Source organism: Ammospiza nelsoni, chromosome 13 (genome assembly GCF_027579445.1).
Source record: "Ammospiza nelsoni isolate bAmmNel1 chromosome 13, bAmmNel1.pri, whole genome shotgun sequence".
NCBI classification, from domain to species: Eukaryota; Metazoa; Chordata; class Aves; order Passeriformes; family Passerellidae; genus Ammospiza; species Ammospiza nelsoni.
This window is the reverse complement of record NC_080645.1, coordinates 3007669-3027349: the sequence shown is the minus strand read 5'-3', so window position 1 is coordinate 3027349 and position 19681 is coordinate 3007669. Positions and strand designations below refer to the sequence as shown.

The 19681-nt window shown below is 46.3% G+C and overlaps 2 protein-coding genes and 1 long non-coding RNA gene across 3 annotated transcripts; 1 reads left to right on the top strand and 2 right to left on the bottom strand.

The window, feature by feature from the left end:
• Positions 1-1012: 1012 nt before the first annotated feature.
• PDCD2L (programmed cell death 2 like) lies at positions 1013-6452 on the bottom strand. The gene is made up of 7 exons (XM_059481571.1): positions 6342-6452; positions 6072-6235; positions 5840-5909; positions 4467-4858; positions 3344-3457; positions 1654-1802; positions 1013-1169 (listed from the first exon to the last, which is right to left on the bottom strand). The coding sequence occupies exons 1-7, from the start codon at positions 6450-6452 to the stop codon at positions 1039-1041; spliced, it is 1131 nt and encodes a 376-aa protein (XP_059337554.1). The 3' UTR covers positions 1013-1038.
• Positions 6453-9031: 2579 nt separating this feature from the next.
• LOC132078885 (fatty acyl-CoA hydrolase precursor, medium chain-like) lies at positions 9032-18178 on the bottom strand. Its single transcript, XM_059481200.1, has 14 exons — positions 18106-18178; positions 16782-16974; positions 15965-16109; positions 15388-15521; positions 14899-15052; positions 13921-14022; positions 13002-13106; positions 12817-12870; positions 12203-12343; positions 12033-12119; positions 10911-11058; positions 10594-10725; positions 10192-10264; positions 9032-9774 (listed from the first exon to the last, which is right to left on the bottom strand). The coding sequence occupies exons 1-14, from the start codon at positions 18176-18178 to the stop codon at positions 9600-9602; spliced, it is 1716 nt and encodes a 571-aa protein (XP_059337183.1). The 3' UTR covers positions 9032-9599.
• On the top strand, positions 9769-13800 carry LOC132078886 (uncharacterized). The gene is made up of 3 exons (XR_009419335.1): positions 9769-9865; positions 10033-10130; positions 10259-13800. It is a non-coding gene; the product is annotated as an uncharacterized LOC132078886 (long non-coding RNA).
• Positions 18179-19681: the final 1503 nt, after the last annotated feature.

Genomic DNA, 19681 nt, shown 5'->3' with positions numbered 1-19681 from the left:
ATTATTATGAAGAGAGCTCAAGTAGGATTTGGAAAATGCTCCCAAGCACATGGCAGGATTCATGGGGTGTCCCGAGCAGGGCCAAGACTTGAAGATCCTGATGGGTCCCCTCCAACTCAGCATATTCTATGATATTTTTAATATATTTATTTCTAATATATTTTTACATTATTATATTTGTTTTTATGACTTCACTTGCCCCCAGAAGTTGACATTGTAAGCTACAATTCTTCCTTAAAAACACAGTTTTGCCAGCATTCCATGACTCGCGTGGAATTTCCTCTCCTGCCCACCTCCCTTTATTTAAAACCCACACTTTTAGTGCATTAATTTATGTTGTAGTGTTAAACCTGTACAGAATGCTCTATGGAAACTGAAATTACTTTTCCTTCAGTCAGTGAAGATTCTGCAGTTCAGCCTAAGCCAACAGGGAAGGCACAGGAGAATGCAGATGGTTCCAATCCCCCTGCCCCAGTTCTGTACCTGTGAGAACACAAGGGTTAACTCACCCCTGCACCTTCTCCCCACACAGACCCATGGCACTGCACAGCTCATTTCAGCACACAAATGGAACCTTTCCTTCACTGGAGAGACACAGAAAAGTTTCATGTTGGACAGCTGCAGGGACAGCAAGGCCCTTCATCCACCGAATTTCCAATCCGTGGTCAAATTAACGCAGAATTGCTTTTTAAAATCAGGCTGGCATTAAGTTCTCACTGCAAAGAGTTTCTAAAAACTGATTCTGTGTGGCTGATGGACACTAATAGTATGTGAGAAGGGTTTTCTCCTTTACTTCTTTCCCAAATGCTAAGAGTAACTAGAACTGTAAACAATCTCTACACTTCAATTTCCATGGGTAACCAAAGTGTGCAAATTTTGCCACCACATTTTAAGGCATGCTTATATCCTTCAATCAGTTATTCTTGGAATTTAATTTTTCATCACATCTGAGGGAAATTCTGTTATGCAATTACACACTTGTAGTAAAAGAAACAAAAACACCCCAACAGACTTTTGATCTATGCAGAGAAATACAATTTATTTAAATAATCTCTGATCCGGGTCTTCTTGTACAAAAATAAATTCTTCAAGAGGGGTTTGATGATCTGTTGGCCAACAGCTTCTCTCACATGTATAAACTATAACAGTTCCAAATTCCACTGACAGATCTAAAAACAAAGCAACAGAGGTACATAAGGGTATGAAAAGTAATAATCAGGGGCTAGTGCTTACCACTAGACTTCAGTCTTTGCACAAATTAATTCAGTCTCCTATGTGAACAGCATTTTTCTAATGTTAAACATTTTAAAGGCAGCCAAATCAGAATTTTCAAAGGGATTTTTAAATGTCTGCAATCTTATCTCACAGCATTTATTATCTTTCAAGGCCTCCTTTAAGAGGCAATAAAGACAGATACTCCCATGGCCATGGAATTATCCCTACTGCAGTTAGTAAAGTTCACTAGTGAGCAACTCAAGCTGTAATTAGTCTCCATGTAGAAGAGTTGTCTCTTTGCTCACTGAAATGGAGACAGCAGATTCTCTGAACTGTGGTTAAGCACGTGTGGGTAGCTGGAAACAACCCAAATTGCAGTTCACTGCACCTTCCCAAAAAGGAGACTGCTGGAAACATTGATTCATCCAAGGCAAGCACCTGAGTCACTCTGGAGCATGCTGACCAGCGTGGGCATCAGCTGGAACTCAAACACTCTGCTGCTCCCACAGGCACTGCAGGCTGGAATACCCTGCTCCAGGTTGGCTGGAGGACACGTGATGAATAAAGGCTGGCCACCCCAAGAGTATCTGAGAGAAGACAGGGAGGAGAAAATTATCATTTTTTAAATATCTAAATTTGATAGGAAATCTCTGAACCTGCTTCAAGCAAAAACATGGTGGTGAGCCAGAAGCTTCAAAGCAGTCATGAACCAAAAAATAAAGACAGGGTGAGGCAAATATTTGGTAGGTTAACACTTGGAAAATCTTAAGGAAAGAGGTGGATAAATGCTTTGAATGTACACCTCCAAAATATGCTGTACCAGAATAATTTCATTAAGCAAACTACACTTCCCTGAAAAATGGAATCCTAAACAGCAGCAATAAAATATAAAATTCAACAAGATTTAACACCAAATTGGTCTCAAAACCATTGCAGCTATGGCTCAGAAGTGATGGTTAATTTGTAAGAGCTATCAGAGCTTCACAGCTAGCAGGAAACAAAGACCAAGGATGGTTTCCACTGAATGCCAAGCAGGAGATGCTGTGCTCTGCAGGCAGGGGAAATGGGAGTCACTGACAGTGCCCAGGGAGGGCAAAGGGAGCCTGTGGAAAGATTGTAACCAGGGACAGCCCAGGGACCAGCAGAGCTGGTGTTTTAGAGGAATGGCAAATTCAAAGAGCACAATAATGCAAAGAGACAGACCCAGTGAAAAGCTGTCTGAAAATGCTACTTGCACTCTGCATTAGAAAATCTCCTGTATAATCTTTGACAATGAATGAAAGTTTCTCATTTTTCATTTCTGTCTAAGCAGCCACTCAGACTTTTAGCTCCTCATCAAAAAGGGCCCAGTTAGTTCCACCTGGTACTGGAAAGCTGGTGAACAAAAGCCCTGTCACTACACTGAGAAGCCTGACCAGACAGGCAGCACTGGACTCCCTGGAGCAGCTGGTGTGATCCACGAAAAGCTGTATTTTCTGGTACTATGAATGATTTATGATTTACTCTTCACTATATCCCATCCAGAATTAACTCCTCTCTCAGGAAGAGCAGCTACTCTGCTCTGAGGTTACACCTGCTTCTGCTCTAGGAAAAGCAGCAGATGTACAAGACCTGAAGAGTGCTGGGTGCTGAGGGGAGTCCACAATGAGCTGCAGCTCCAGGGCTTTAAAACAAGAAATTCCCTGCAGGACAGACATTAGAAATTCCAAACAGATAACAAAATTTCAGAGGAGCAGATAGCCTTGGAAATGTATCACAACAGCACAGCACTGTGTTACACTTCCACCCCAATACTGCCTCATGGAAACCTCTGTGCCTGGATTTCAGTGAGGCTCCAAAGACACTCAGGGTCTCTCCTCATCAGGTCTGATGCCTAAAGCCTCCCACAGCCAGAGCCGTGGTCCCTGATCCTGATGCTGGGCTTTTCATCTACTTAAACTTTGTATGAACAAAGCCCAACCAGGGACTGAAGGCAGACCAGAGACCTGGCAACAGCCTCCACGGCAGCTTTTTTTTAATTAAGGAATTAAAACATACACCTATTTCCAAATAAAGAATTTATTTTGATGTACCAACCATCCATGCCAATGATTTGTATCTCTCTGTTACAGCCAGATTATCAACGTACCTTAAAATCTGTTCAGGACATAGAGATATTCTTTTCATGAATTTATGGAATGTGTGGTCCCAGTTTTTGACTTCACTCTTCTCATATTTTTCATTACCATCTGCACCTGCAAAACTGTATGAAAACAAGAAACAAACTGTCCAGTAAGGTTTTCAATATGACATGTTTTAAATAGGAAATGGTTACTATAAACTCACATTAAATTATACTAAATACACTGAAAAAAGATATACCTGTTAAGAGAAAATTCCTGTTAGATGTTGCAAGTGAGCATTTTGCTTCTAGTTCTTTGGTTTCTGGTGACTTACAATTACTAACAGTGTTTTCAAATATCACACGGGACTCAAATCCACCAGATATCTGCTGTATTCCATCAAAAACCCATCCTCTAATAACTTCTCAAACATTTTTGTGCTTCTTCAATTATGATGGTATTACTTTCAATTTTGAATCAAGCATAATTAAAGTTCAACAATTTTGTAGTGGTCAACAAAAATCAACAGGACCCGCACTGCTGAGAAGTCTTCTATGCAGATTCTGCAGTTGACAGCAGCTTTAGCTACAAACAAATCCCATGCTGCCCCCAATCCAGGCACAAGAGGCCAGAAGTCCTCACTGTAACCCCTTAGTTAAATATTTTACTAAGAAAATATTTACAGGAACCATGCTCAGCAACTGCTTTCAGGCAACCTTTAGTAAACCTTCAGGTGTCTTTCCATCAGCCATCTTTCTAGACAAAATCCCAAAAAAATTAAACTCCTAAAAATGCAACTGAAATGGAAGAAAATCTTTAGGCCTTTAAAGGAAAAAGCATGGAATGTCATGATCTAAAGTCCTGCCATGTGGCACAGATCTTGTTTCAGAGATTAACCATCCACTGCACCTCCTGGAGCCCATGAACACTGCTCAGTCCCTGAGAAACAGCTGAGCTGAAAGCACCTTGGAGTAGCTGCAGCTTTGGCAGCACTGGGTGCACTGCACAGCACCCCAATGGTTCCTAAAGGAGCTTCCAGACAATTGTCACCAGTCAGGTCTAGTGAGAGTGCCATTGAGATTCTCAGCCAGCATACAGGAAAGCACACAATTCCTTCAGTTTCACCATGAAGTGCAGACCTGTTCTCACCTTTCTGACATCATCTGCTCCAAATCAAGGCACTCTCTCTGCTGATACTCCTTCAGTAGCTTATCTGCATGATCCATATCAAGGAAACCCATGTAATCTTCCTCATCCACAACATTGATGTAGAAGGGCTGGAACACAGGAGCTGAAGCAGCCATTGCCATCACCACGTCCTCACTGGCTGCAGGAGGTGTGTGCTGGGCACGTGGGCCATGGGCAGGCTCAGACAGGTGGAGCTGCTGGAGCTGGGATGCACACTCCACCTCGCTGCTCACAGCTTCCTTTAGGCCAAGCAGCTCCAGGGAGGCACATGCAGGAGCCTCTGCTCCATCACAGGCTCCCCAGTCATCTGCATCCTCACACCAATCCTTTGCAGCAAAGGTCGATTCTTGTTTCTGAGAATAAAAAAAAAAGGGGGGGAAGAAAACATTGCCAAGGTCTGCCACCCTGATGCACTTCAAATTCAGCTTCTCACAGATGGAGAACTGAGACCTTAACCTAATGCTCAGTGCTATTGCACCTACTCTCCTCACCATGGTACTTCCCAACACACCACGTTTACACCCCACACCAGCAGTTATGGCAAAACCACCTCATGCTGGAGAATCTGAGCAAGAATTCAGCAGCCTCTGAGTGGCCCTGCTACTCCTGCTGCCATGCCCTGGCTGTGGCACAGCCCCTGCCAGCTGAGGGGCAGTTGCTGCTAAAGCAGCTCCTGCACCCAACAGGAATTCTGCACCCAAAGGGCAGAGCACAGAAGGAAATAACAATAACACCACTATCATTTTACCAGAGTAAAAGCCCATTTACCACAGGCCAAGATTCCACATTGCAAATATACCACCTGAATAAACCCTCCCTGCCCACCGCCACTAGTTTGGTGCCACTATACTCTTCCAACCTGCTTTAGCCAATATGCAGTTTTTCCTCACGAGCATATTAATAATTATTGAGTCACATTAATTCAAAACCTCATGTTAAATTTAAAGAGGTCAATTTAAAAGAGAATACAAAGAAAACAGGTTAAAAATCCAAACCGAAACAGTATAGCCCAATCCACTTGAAGTGGGAAAATAAAGTTTAGACAGCTGAACTAACTAGAGTATAAAGTATCACTTTTGGCCATACAGCTGGACTGCAATGTCCCCTTTAAAACCAGCCTGGCATAGATCACAAACAGTAGCTTAAACACTCTTTAACTAGTAAACACTGTAGTGCAGTGACAAAAACTCAGTGCCCACGACTTCTCCACACAAGCCAGGACGTGGCTGAAAACCATCACAGAGAGCAGCTTCTGGAGGAAGGTCCCGGTTATTGAAACAAGGCGATGCAGGGTGTGCAGAGCGTCCCCCCGGGCAGGCAGGGCTGAGCTGTACCTGTGTGACGCTGAGAGCTCGGCTTTGCTTATCCTGGACCTGCGAGTACTGGGAGCGCAGCACCTTCCAGCTTCCATGTGCCGGGCAAAGAGAAACACAGGGTGAGGGGGACAACTGACCAGCGGCAGGAACAACAACCACAATAACAGCAATAATAACATAACAACAGTAACAACCACAATACCGGCAATGATACCAGCAATGACAGCGCCGATAAGCGGCCGGCGCTCACCTGCGGGCGGCTCCCCAGCAGCGCGGCGCGGCGCAGGCGAACACGTGGAGCGCGCGGTGCGCGGGGCCGCGCTCCAGCGGGCAGTACACCTGCACCAGCAGCAGCAGCGCGCGCCCGCACCGCGCGCACCGCGGCGGGCCCGCCCGCACGGCCGGCACCCAGTCCTGCAACACCGACACCTCCGCTCAGGCCCGGCCGGGGCGGCCGCGACCCCCGCGCCCCGGCCGGGCCCCGCCGGCCCAGCCCAGCCCAACCCCACCCCGGCCCTACCGCGGTGCCGCCCAACTTGTTGGTGGCCCACGCCGGGAGCGGCCCGGCCGGGCCCGGCCCCGCTATGGCGGCGTCGCGCAGCCCCAGCAGCACGGGCGGCCCGCCCGCCATGGCCCCGCCGCCGTGCGCGTGCCCGCCCGACCCGCCGTGCGCGCGCCCGCGGGCCGGGTGTTCACCTCACGGCAGCTCCGGCCGGGGGACACGGGGCAGGCCCCGGACCGGCCCTTCCCTTCACGGGGTACACGGGGCAGGCCCCGGACCGGCCCTTCCCTTCACGGGGGACACGGGGCAGGCCCCGGACCGGCCCTTCCCTGCCCGGGGGACACGGGGCAGGCCCCGGACCGGCCCTTCCCTGCCCGGGGGACACGGGGCCGGCCTCGGACCGGCCCTTCCCTGCCGGAGTCCCAGCACCGATTCACCCACACTGCTGCGCTGAAAGGCACTGGGTGGCAAATCCACGAAGCGAGCGGCCCGAACGGCCAAACTTTCCACTCTTTACAGCTTTTAGCAAACAAAGACATTAATGTGCATTGGTTACGAGGTACGTAGTTCCCCTATTAATTAGTATTCTCCCTTCTATTGGTTAACGAGTGTTTCGCATCTCCTATTAATCCCTGCCACGCTCTCCATTTCTCGGCCTTTGGCTCGCTGCTTTCCTGTGGGCCGCTCCAGGAGTTGGAGCTCCTGACCTGCCCCTGCAAAACTGCCACAACACGGCTTCCACCACAGCTTTTTCCACGGAACCAGTCTTAGCCTAAAGCACTCTTTGCTGCCTAGGGTTAGGCTTTTGAAACCACAAAGTCCAGAGCTCCAGGCACACTGCAGCTGCAAAGGGCATCCCAAAGGGAACAGAAAACTGCCACAACATGGCTTCCACCATAGCTGTTCCTTGGAACCAGAGTTAGCTGAAATTCCCCTTTACCCGCTCAGAGCTGATTCCACACAGTTACTGAGTGGCCTTCCTTTGTTCCTTGTCCTCGTGGCTGCTGAATTCTGCATTTCTCGTGTATCAGTAGAAATCCTTCTGATCTCTATTAACCTCCCATGGGGCTGAGATCATCGGAACATGTCCAGCCCCAAACCTTAACAAGGCAATGCTGCTGACCAGGAATTTGTGTTTCTAACAGATGGACATCACTTAGAGCTTGTTGGCTGCTCTGTTTCACAGATTAAATCTGCCTCCTTGTTGATCAGGTTTGCAATTTACAAAGATCAGACAGCAAAGAACATGCTATCTTAATAAAAATTAGCATATTTCACACTTAACAACAAGATGATCTGAGAAGCAGGACTGGGATAGAAAAAACGTATTGACAACCTTGGAAAGGCAAGTATAGTAATTATGGATAATTAATAAACTTAGAAAAAAAAAAGGTTAAGGTTTTCTTGACAGAATGTGAAAAACAGAACAGGAGCAGTTCTTCCTGAATAGTATCAGTAAATATACTGCTGAGAATTTATTCAACTATTGGTGCAGCTAGGAATCTGAACCAAGTGACCATGAATACTAAAGCTATGACATAAAATGAGGTTTGGGACATAAGGTAAGGATCTGCTGTTTAAATGTGGCCTATTCACTGTGGCCGTGGTGTTATTCCTTTCTCAGCTGTTTGACCGTGTGTACCAGTCTTTATATTTGGGGTTTAAATCCACAGATGGACAGAACACTTCCTCTCACACAGTCAGAAACTTCTTTGTAATCATGTGTGCCTAATTCTACCCAGGAGTTGTACTGGTGGCTCTGCATTCCCAAAGACACAGGATTCCTTCTGTCTTGTTAGGATAATGATTTTTGTGAATGTGCAGGAACAGTCACATTGATTCAACAAACACACCACTAATGGACATAAAGGCTGTGCCAGAGCAAAACAAGGGAAGGGGTAAGAAATATGTGACACAACTGGCAGCATGGTTGCTGCAATTAGCTGTTACTGATTGCCACAATTGGAGTATTTCACAAGTTATGGAAAATGCAGAAAAGGGAGTCGCCAGGTAGTGCAGATGACACTGCTTGAGATCCACAGGTGTGCAAAAGCAAGTGAAGCCAGGGGAGAGGAGGAAGAAGAAGACACCTACAAAGGGTCACCAGCTGCAGCAGGAACTTGGGCTGTCCCTGTGAGAGCCCCCAGGTGCTGTGGGATGTGGGAGCTGGGCACCCGTGCAAGGGGGAGTTGGAGTAGGGCTGTTTGTTTGTTTGTGGCCATGAGGAGAGCTCTCCTGGCTTCCTGGATTCCCACATCGTCCCTTTGTGTCCTGCTTGCCATGTAAGTTGGCAAAAAAGCCACTTCCCTCCCGGTGTGCCCTGAGCCCTTCCCCAGCTGGGGGAGGCTGGGGGTGCACACTCTGCATGTCAGCAGATCTCCTCTCTGGTGCTGCTGAGCCAACAACGTGCAGGGAGCACCACCAGCCTTTGCTCCCCCTCTGCCTCTGTGGGCGTCTGTCCTGCCAGCACTGCGTCCTCCTGCAGCCCCTGCACCGGGCATTTGCCAGGAAGGGGTGAAGGACGCACAGTCACAGCCCAGAAGAGGCTGTGGAAGAGCCTTAAGCCTCAGGTCCTGCACAGACACCTGCAAAGATTCATACCTGAAACCATTTGGGTGGAAGAAAGAACCTGGGCACGTTTGTGGCTTCTCGCGTGTGCCTTGACCTCTCGGAATGAGCCTCCATCAGTTAAGTGAAAGAAAAGGAAGTTCCAAAAATCAAAGCACCATTTATTTAGAACAATTCACAAAGCAATAGAACAGGTAGAGATTTTCTGTCCTCTTTTGTGAGATGTCAAGCTCACCTCACAGACTTTGTTTGATGGATGCTCTGCTGCCTACAAGCTATTTCCAGTGAAAGAAAGCAGAAAGTGTCTCTAGGAAGGACAACTGACCATGCCCTTCTGAAAGAAGAAGGGAATAAGCATATAAAATCGTCTGACATTTACAGCATATTCTATATATATAATTTCTTACAGATTTCAGTTCATTTGCCCATTCCCACCTCAGTATTCACTTTTGATATGCACTGAGTAGGTACCGTGGTCTGTCTGGACTCAGACAGATTGTGGGGGTTTTTTTCTGGTTGCTTCATTAAATAGTGATTTTCAGTCTGACAAACATTCTGAATGCCCCTTGTTGCTCTCCCTTCACTGTGATTAGGCCGGCAGATTACACAACAGTGAGTTAGAAGGTGATTATTACTCTGTATGCTGAAAAACTCATTTTCTTTGACTTTCCTTTGGGTTTTAAAAGCAAACTGTGCCCCCCACAGATCTTATAAATCTGTGTGTTTTCTCCTTCCAGTCTGACTTTGTTTCATGAGCTGTGCCCAAAACTCCACTCTGTGTTCTTTCAGTTTCTCTGCTGCCTTTTGCTCCAGGTCTATTGCCAGGTATTTTTCCTCCAGGTCATACTGAGGCCAATGGACCAAGCCCTCCCCGTTGGGATTTCTGGAAATAACAGAAGGAAAAGTTAGCTCTCCATTTGCCAATCCATTGCTGTCTGACTGCTCAGGTTCAGAGCATTTCAGAAAACCAGCAGGTGAGCCCAGCTGATGTGATTCTGGTACCTGAATAAATGGACAGTATTTTATGAAAATGCTCATCAGTGGAACAGCAAAAGTGTAAAAGGTGCCATTCATTTAAATCTAAAACTCCATTGCTGAGGGAGTAACTGCTCTTAGATTTTTTTCTTCCTCATGTCGGCAGGTTCTTTAAAAAGACCTTTAAGAAGATAAATTGCTTCAATATTTGTCTTAAATTCTGTCAAATTTTGGAAAGCACCATATAAGTACTGCTTCAGGCAGGTAAGTACGTTCTGGGCAGCACAGACTGAACTTGAGCTGTAATTAGCTTTGTGATTCTCACCCATTTTTAGCAAAGTTGGTCCAGTATCTCATCACAGTTCTGCTAAGTTCATTTTCTTCTTTTGTAGCACCTCCTGCAAAGGGAGAGAGGAAATGGCCACATTAGAAAGTAACTAATGAGTATCAGCTGTATCATTGCAACACCTCTCCTGGTTGCCATGAGCTGTTGGAGGTTTTTCAAGCAGAGACCTGCAGATGAATGATGTATTGCAAAGTATCTGCTAGTGAAGACAGAAGATGCTTATGCTCATAATGAGGCTTATGATATATAAGGAATGCTAATAATAGACATAAGGTTTGTAATGCTTATAAAGAGAGAAATTCTATTCTAAAGCCATGCAGTAATTGAAATGAGAAGTAATGAGGGTCTAAAAGGAAGATGGAGGAAATATGGGTACATCACCAGCTAAGAATGGCTTTCCAAAGACAAAGGCAATCTCAGCTCCATGATCTGCTTTTACAAACTCTGGTAGAAAACCTTCTACGGAACTTGGCCGATGTTGGAATTCATAAAAGTAGACTGGGTTGCCAGCATCTAGAGGACACAGAAAAGTGCTGGTTTGAGAGCTGGAAATACTGCTCCAGAAATGATAAACTTTAATGAATAACTGTTTTGGTTAAATAAAACCACTACCAGTTCTCTGGATAGTGAAAAGTGCTGCACACTGTCCACACCACACCCAGACAGAATTGAACATCTGTTCTGAAGCTGCTGGGTACCTCTGTGGGATCTGGCCACTTCCACAGATGAGATGACAAAGTAGACATCTCCCATTGCATCCAGGAGGCCATCTCGGACCTGGGCAGGGCTTTCTGCATCCCCCATGTACTCCTTGTACACTCTGTCAACAACTTCAGATGTAACGCCCTGAAACAGCAATGAAAAGTATTATAATGATGATGAATATTGTAAGGAGCAACAGCAGTGGGTGAGTGTGGCCTCTGCACATCCCTGGCTAATCCTCACCAAGAGCTTTCAGAGAAAATCCCCAGCTGTGTCAGAGTGTGGCTCAGAGCTCAGAGCGGAGTTACACAGCTGTGGGTACAGGTGATCTTGGGGACAAGAGGGATGCAAGATCAAAGGATCAACCACCTTTAGATAAGCAGCAGTCAGTGATGCTGACTCTTCTCTCTTCTGTGCAAACACCTTCACAAGAGCACAGAAATCCTGCTGGATTTCATCAAATCCATTGATTGTTGTCACTGACTATATTTCTGCTTTTCAGAACAAGCCTGGGCTCTGCATTTCCAAGTTCATGGTGAATGTTTGTGTCATTGATTGATCCTTGCAAGTACTGGCCCTGCTTCTAGAGTCCTTAATTCTTACCTCATAATCTGTACTTTTCTATGGAGTAGCTTCAGGAGAGCACAAAGGCACCACAAAGCCAAGAGATTTGTAAATTACAGGGAAGCAGAACCTTGAGAGACCTGAAGGAATGTGTCAGTGCACCCCAAACCTATCGGGCTTTCCTTTCAGTGCCCAGCTACTGCTTTAGGAGGTTGTGTCCCATAGGTCTCCTGCCAGACCTGCTGCTGCTCTGCATGTCTTGCATGACCTGGGGGGATCTACAATGTCCAAGCGACCTTGTTTAGGTACCTGCATCACTCCTGGATTCTCACAGAACTCCTTTTGAAGAAGAGGGGCATTTAGGCTGGGAATGCAGAGAGTATTTCCAGTGACTGGAGGTAACAGGAGTGCAGCACCTGTGTGCCTGTTTCTGCCCCAATTCAGGGAGCTCTCCAGCACAATGGCATTTCCGTGAGAAATGTGTCCCTCCAGGAGTAAAACCAGGCAGACCAGCCAAGCAGCAGCCCTGGGTTATTCTGAAACTGCTCTCTTACCTTAATGAGTAGTGCTAAGTTGCTCTGTAAAATTTGACGTGCAACATCTTTATCCAGACCATCCACAAAAGGAGGATATTTCATCATCTGTGTGAAACAGATAATTGTACTTACTAAAACAGCCTCTATTTACAAAATGATGCTTAAATATCAGCATTTTAACATCTTACCATAGGAAGTACATATCCAAATTCACAGTTATTTACTCCTATGATGTATGGGACAGCATTGATTGATTTTTCAGAGAGTAATTCCATGGGACTCTTTGGAAAAAATACACCATCTACACATGCACTGATGAAAAAGAAATCCTGAACAGAAAGGGAAAAAAGAAAGCTTCATTAGTGCATTCATTTTAGTTCCTAAAGATGTTCAGATTTTAACAGCAGTTCCAAAGAGAAGCCAAATGAAAATACAAAACATAATGGTAACCAAGCCATCTTAACATTTTCTCTGACAGCTGTTCTGCACTAGGCAGGAGGTTCTCTGAAGATTAACATTATATTTCTAATGTTTGTGAAGTAGAAGTCATTATACTGAATTAATATCTTTCCTTAGTTAATTATGGCCATGGATGTGTGGAACAGTGGGGGAAAAACCACATCTGTATTGAAGTTTCAGAGGCACATAAGTATGTTGATAAGTACTTGTAAGTAGGATATAACATATGATTTGATTTTCAGGTTCTCCTGAATCATCTGTGCTGTTTCTTTTCCTTGCCCTAGTTGATCATGACGGCAAGCCACAGGTAGCTCCAAGTGCATGCAGAATGAAGGGCAGGAACCTGTTTGCACTTCTCAGGCGAGGTCTCATTGCAGATCTGCAGTGCTGTCATGTCCTGAAAAAGTCAAGAACGCCAGATTTTACATCCACTTCAGGTTCTCCTAATATTACATCCCACAAAGAGTATTCTTTGGGATGAAAAAGTCTGAGGTGTCACTTAATAGCAAGAAGAATTATTTCACCTACCATTTTCAGTGTTATCTGTAGTAGTTCTTCTTCTGTTTTTCCTCTCAAGCATTCAACCATTGCAGCTGAACTGGATTTTTCACAGCCAGAGACAGCAGCAATTTTCTGCAAGCAGTGAGAACAAACAGTTTTGGACACATTTCCTCTGTCTGGCTCTATGAGACACTGAGTGCAGCAGGAGCAGCCAAACACAAAGGATGCTGGAGCCTGGCTTGTCCCAGCTCCTGAGGGAGGGCACTGGAAGCCCTCACAATCCTTCACACCACGGGCTGGGCAGGAGGGGAAAAGCTCTGCCTCCAGGTTTTTTTGATACAGAAATATTCTGAGACAATGCTGGTAATTAACAGGCTGGGCTGAGAAGGCTGGGTGACATAAAGGAGTTAGAGAATAAACCATCTGCAGGGCAACAGAGAGCACATTCTACCACTCTTGGTGATGTCTTTTTGGCTGGAGCAAGAGCTGCCATTAGAGACAGCTGTCTCTTTGATGTGCCAGCTTCCAGGTTCTGGAAATTGTTTCTTGCACTTGAAGAGAAAAGAAAGGATGAAGCTGTAGTTCTCAAAGTAAAAAATACCTGAATAAAGTCTTGTTTATTTGTACACTACAGGCATCAAACAGGAGGGGAAGAGAAGAGTATTCAGAGTCTGATACTGTTTTTCTGCCAAACAGTATATGTTGAGTTTTCTTAAAGACCCTACATGTTACAATATTCCTTGACTTTACGTTTTTCTCTCTTTGTGGATATTTAGGTGTTTGATAAGCAACGCATCATTAAACATGTACTATTTGCACACAGAAATACTGCCTTTAATCACTGCCTTCACCCACAAGAAATGTGAATTCATGTGATTTGATATTTTGGACTGAACAGTTTAAGATATACCTGCAAAAAGGAATTAAAATTACCACAAGTACCCACCTGTGCATCCTCCTTAGGCTGGTCAGTGAACAAGTCCAGGCCTGCAGTGCCACTCTCTGAAATGGCCTTGTGGAACAAGCCCTTGGCCAGGGGAGATAAGACCTGTGAGAAAGCAAGGACAAGCATGACAAGCAGTGTGTTCTCCCCTGGGATTTTGGGTTTCAGTATCAGCAGTGGCCATTGGGGGCATTTTGAAAGCCCATGTGCTAAGAGTGTCCCTGTGCAGCCTCTGGCCACAGCCCAGCTGTGCAAAGTGCTTTGGCAGCGCTGGCAGGGATGGGGAGCTCAGGGCCTTTCCCTCCCCTGCCCTTTGCTCCCAGGGCCTCCCAGTAGCACCCTGCAGGGCAGGTACAGATGGGATGTGCCCAAGGCAGGCTGGCTGTGCTGCAGAAGGGCAGGAAAGAGCTTTTGGCCACGGGAAGCAGGGATGTGCATGCCAGGTACAAGGAAGCCTGGCTGGGCTGTGTGAGCTGTACCACAGTGGGAGCGACTGGAGAAGGAGAGAATCACAGCCAATGTGCTCCGTGTTGGGGTAAAGATTTTACACAATCACAGGGTCACAAACTGCAGGGCTGCACCAGCTTCCAGAACTATTCACCTCAATCACTTGGCACAAGTGGCTGTCAAAGCAAACAGAAATTGGGCAAGAGTCCACAACTCCTCCTAAAGGACTTTTCTCATTAGATTAGATTTTGAGGGTTTTTTGACATTGAAAAAAACACCCCAAACCAATGAGAACTTAATTCAACAGATGAGTAATAACATTCTGTTAATAAACCACAGCATTTGAGTATGAAAATGACAAATCATTATCATTCAAAATGTGTGTTGTTTTGCCTTGTTGTGTTATCAAAGACCCAGGTGATGTGTCGCCGTAATCCCGTCCCTTTTATCTTGCTGACTTCCCATGCAGATACTGAAAATGGATGGAGGGGTTTTCCCCCAAGTAATTACAATTCCTGATTACTGGGAACTTACAAGAGCAGAAACACTGATTCCTCCTGCAGATTCTCCAAAGATAGTGACCGATCCCGGATCTCCTCCAAAATGCATGATATTTTCCTGAATCCAGTGAAGAGCCGCCACTTGGTCTAAATATCCCCAGTTACCCCGGGCATGCTCATCACCAGTGCTGCAGGGACAGAACAGATTTGTTCAAGTGCTCAATGCAAGCCAAGAGGCAGAGGAAAACACAGTCTGTGGTGTGAGAAATCATCTGCCATTGTCTACACAGAACTTCCCTCCAAGACTGACGAATGGATGGCTCGGGCATCCCTGAGATTGGAGCAGCAGCCCCACAAGAACAGACCTGGAATCTGCCTTGGCACTGGAAATTGTCCCCAGTGCTGCAGGTGCAGTTCAGAAATGTTTCTTTGCATAAGCAAGTCTTCTGCACTTCTCTTTACAAAGGCTTTGCACACATCCTTTTGGAAATCACTTAGGAAAAACTGAGATCATCCAACTCACCTAAAATATCCAGCAATACCGAGTCTGTACTGAATTGTTACAACCACCACGTTGTCAAATGCTGCAAATACTGAGCCATCATATGATGAAGCTGCTCCAAAAACTAATCCACCTCCATGGATCCATACTAGGACCTGGAAAAAGAAACAGAGGATCAACCCAGCTCAGGTAAGAGCCCCCAGTGAGACAGACTAAATGTAGCCCATGATACAACACTATCTGCTATTTCACTCCTATTCTGTCAGAATACATTTCACAAATTGCAGAAATCATTCAAATCTGAGGCCTGCAGGGCTACAAAATGGCACTGCTTTTGTTAAATGTTTACACTGTGTCAGTGCCCTGTGACTTTGGACTGATCCTTTGGATTAAATCAAGCACTGCTTAGCTAAATGGCAATACAATTTTACTTGTAAAATAGGATTTTGTGTCTCTTTAATACCAACTAATATTTGCTGGGAGAAAGCATGTAAGTTGTTCATCACTACAAAAGTGCCCCTGCATGTCTGCTTATGCCAGAGGTTGAAATTTTCCTGTCAGATAATTTTGCTGAAGGTGTTATAAGGATTTTGCTTACAGGCAGCTTCTCCTTTTCTCCTGTCAAAACAGGTGTGTAGACATTTAGGTACAAGCAATCCTCAGACACTTGCAGAGCAACTTTCTCTTTTCTGTTGGTAATCAAGTCTGAAAAATTCTGTCCTTGTTCTTGGTCCTGTAGACACCTGAATAAATGCAAAAGTAACAGGGTAACAGGCAAGAGAATTCACAAAATCCTGAAAGCTGTGAAGAGAAACGTTTTTGTACTTCCACAACAAAGTGCCAAGCAGAAACTGATCTCCAGCACACTTTTAGATTGGTATGTGAAATACATATGCAAATCTAAATGAATTATTTGAAGTCTCCAATAGCTTTTTACATTGCAATAGTAGTTATTAGCCTTGAGATGCTAAATAAGGGAAGTAGGACAAATCAATGGAGTGAGACATTTACAAGGTAGAGTGGCATTGCTGTGCATTTCCTATGTGCCCTTTTAAGCACTTGACTCAGCAGTTTCCCGCTAACATTGTGTTCCAACATTTCCTCAGCTCCTTTCTGTCCCTGCTCCAAAGGTTTCCAGTGATTGGTAAGGGCTGGCCAAGTGCTCCTGAGGCAGAGCATTGTCTGTAAGTGCTGCTCCATCTCAGCTCTCTCTGATGCCTGTCAGAGAGCAGCTGCTGGCACAGAGAGCAGCTCCCAGAGTGTCTTTAGAAATGCATCCACTGGGACAGCTGCAGGTGCAACGAGGGGGCACCAAGGAATTTGTCTTCATGGATGGCCCTGTGAGCACATCAGAGTCCTGGAAGTGCCCAGAGTTTAACATCATGACAGGGTCAGTGGTTTGGTCATGGCCTTACATTGGTGGGTAGGAAGTGGCATCTCTGACACCTTCCCATGGCTCAGGTGGCTGGGGTTCAGAAAACCTCAGTGATCCAACGGGAGGCTTAGCAAAAGGAAGTCCCAAAAAGACATTTACAGTCCTCTCAGCTGTGTCCACGTGGAATTGGTACCCTCGGACTCTCCCGTATTTGGTCTCTGCTTCTGGTTGTTCTGTGGGACAGCAGCACAGAATCACATCACTGCTCTGGTTGTAAGTAATTGCTAGATTTGCTACTTAAATGTACACCTTTAGTGCACTTAGACAAGTAGTTTTTGTACATAAACTTCCACAAACTCTCATCAGCTTTAATAGTACACTATCTTAATATGCTATTATGTTTTACTATTTTATTTTACTAATTTGATTACTAGTGTTTACTCAATTAAATTTTACTAGTGTTTAGTCACTTAAATTTTAATTGTATTTTTAAAATTTAATTTTCAATGTATTTACACACTTTCACTTGTATCTTTATTAAATCATTAGAGCTGACATATCTCAGCCTTCCTATTGTTTGGCCTGTATGTCCATCTCCATCAGGTATATAATTTGCACTGTCTTACATGCATTGGGGGTGGCATAGAGATCTTAATATTTTTTTGTTTACCCTGGGTTGTTAGATAAAAACCCATGTCAAAATCCGTGTGTAAGGTCCAACATCAAATACATATCTGGTACTGTGGCTGGTCAGACTCAGCAGGCAAGATTTTGGGACAGGGATTTTGCAAAGAAGGCAAGTAAAACAAATCAGTGAAAGCAGATTAAAAACTGAAATGAAATTTTTACTACTGCAGCTCAATTTGTGTGCCCTGCTCAGCCCAGGGTCTGTGCCCATCACTGCTCAATGTTTGTACCTGGCTCAGCCCAGGGATTGTGTCCAGATCAGCTCAGGCTTTGTGCCCATCCCTAACCAGGATTTGTGTCTATATCAGCCCAGGGTTTGTGCCCATCCTTGCCCAGGGTTTGTGCCCATCCCTGCCCAGGATTTGTGTCTATATCAGCCCAGCGTTTGTGCCCATGCCAGCCCAGGGTTTGTGCCCATCCCTGCCCAGGGTTTGTGTCGCTAGCAGCCCAGCATTTGTGCCCATGCCAGCCCAGGGTTTGTGCCCATCCCTGCCCATGGTTTGTGCCCATCCCTACCCAGGGTTGTGCCCATCCCTACCCAGGGTTTGTGTCTATATCAACCCAGGGTTTGTGCCCATCCCTGCCCAGGGTTTGTGCCCGGCTCTCGGCTGGCCCCGGAGGCAGCTGCAGGTGCCCTCTGTCCTGCAGCTGCCCCGGGCCGTATCCCCGGTGTTTACCTGTGGCCACCAGCGCCGCGGCCCCGAGGCAGAGGATCCAGGCCAGCCGCGCCGTGTCCCTCGCAGCTGCCATGGTGCCACTGGCCCCCAGCCCGCGGGCCGGGCCTTTATAGGCTGGGCCTGGGCCGCCTTACGCAAGGCAAACCCGGCTGAGGCGAGGCAGCGCTCGGGCTGCGAGCCAGGCCGGCACTGCCGGGCCCGGCCCCGGAGCGGGGAGCCCTCCTGCCCGCGGGGCTCCCGCTGCCTCCCCAGCGCTCCTTTGCCACGGCAGTGCCGCAATCCCGGGCACCGCGGCCCCCAAGCGCTTTGCAAACGGCCCGGCATTGCCGGGAGCGCTGTCCTGCTGCTGCGGCACCTCCGGCTGCGGCCCCGGGGGAGGCTTTGCTCAGCCTGCCCCGCACACACCTGCGGGGCACCTCGGCTCTGCTCGCTCCCATTCACTGCCTCTGGGACTGAGATCTGCGGGTGGGAAACACAGCCTAGCCAGGACCAAACCAGAGCCCTTCAGCTGTACTTTCACCAAAGTAAACGTGGAGTTATTTCTATTCTCAGAGAAGCATTTTTCTAACAAAAACACCAATACTAGAAAATCCCCAGCTTTTACATGCAGGGTGCAGGAGGCACCTGTCACTCATTTCTGCGTGTTCAGGGTTGTTTGGAGTTGTGTTGCAATGCAGTCACAAGCAGAAAGAGATTAATGATTAGCTTTTGTCAAGTGGGAGCAATATTAAAGTGTGGTATTTGGGTGGTAACTCTATCTAATGCCTCTGAAAAATCCAGAGGATTTATTTCAATACATTGCACACCCATAATTGAAGCATGATATGAAAAGGAGAGAACAGCATAGCTGAGTAGAGATTTTCTGCTCACATTAACTTAGAGCTTGTGTTGGTTTTATGCAGGTATTAGGCTCTGCCTTTTTCTTTTTTCTTTTTTTTAAATTCTGACTCAATACCTCTTGCCAAAGAGAGGCAGTTTTGCAATTTCCGATCATGTGAATTCTCAGTTTTCAGAAAGAGCATTTCAAAGAATCTGATGCAATTCAAAAGCTGATGTGATCACAGAATGGTTTGGACTGGAAGAAACCTCCAAACTGTACTTACGACACCTGTGCCATGGGCAGGGACACCTTCCTGTCCAAGCTGGCCTTGGGCACTGCCAGGGATGGGGCAGCCACAGCTGCTCTGGGCAGCTCTGGGTGCCAGAGCCTCAGCACCCTCAGAGGGGGAAATCTCTTCCGTGCATCTGATTTAAACCTACCTCAGTTGCTTTGAAGCCATTCTGTTCTCCCTTGTCCTGTTGCTACATGCCCTTGGCCAATGCCCCTCTCCATTTTCCTTGGAGGCTGCCTGGAGCTCCTGCAAGGGGCTCTGAGGTGTGCCCAGAGCCTTCTCCTGTCCAGCTGAACAGCCCAGATCTCTCAGCCTGTCTCCAAAGGAGAGGGGCTCCATTTCTCCAGATGCAGTCCAGCTCACACCTCTCTTTACAGCTCAGTGGTTTACGAGAGCCAAAGTCTTCAAATTAGCTCAGCCCATCTCTTTTGCTCCTGTTAGTGCTGAGTGCTGTGGCTGTGCTT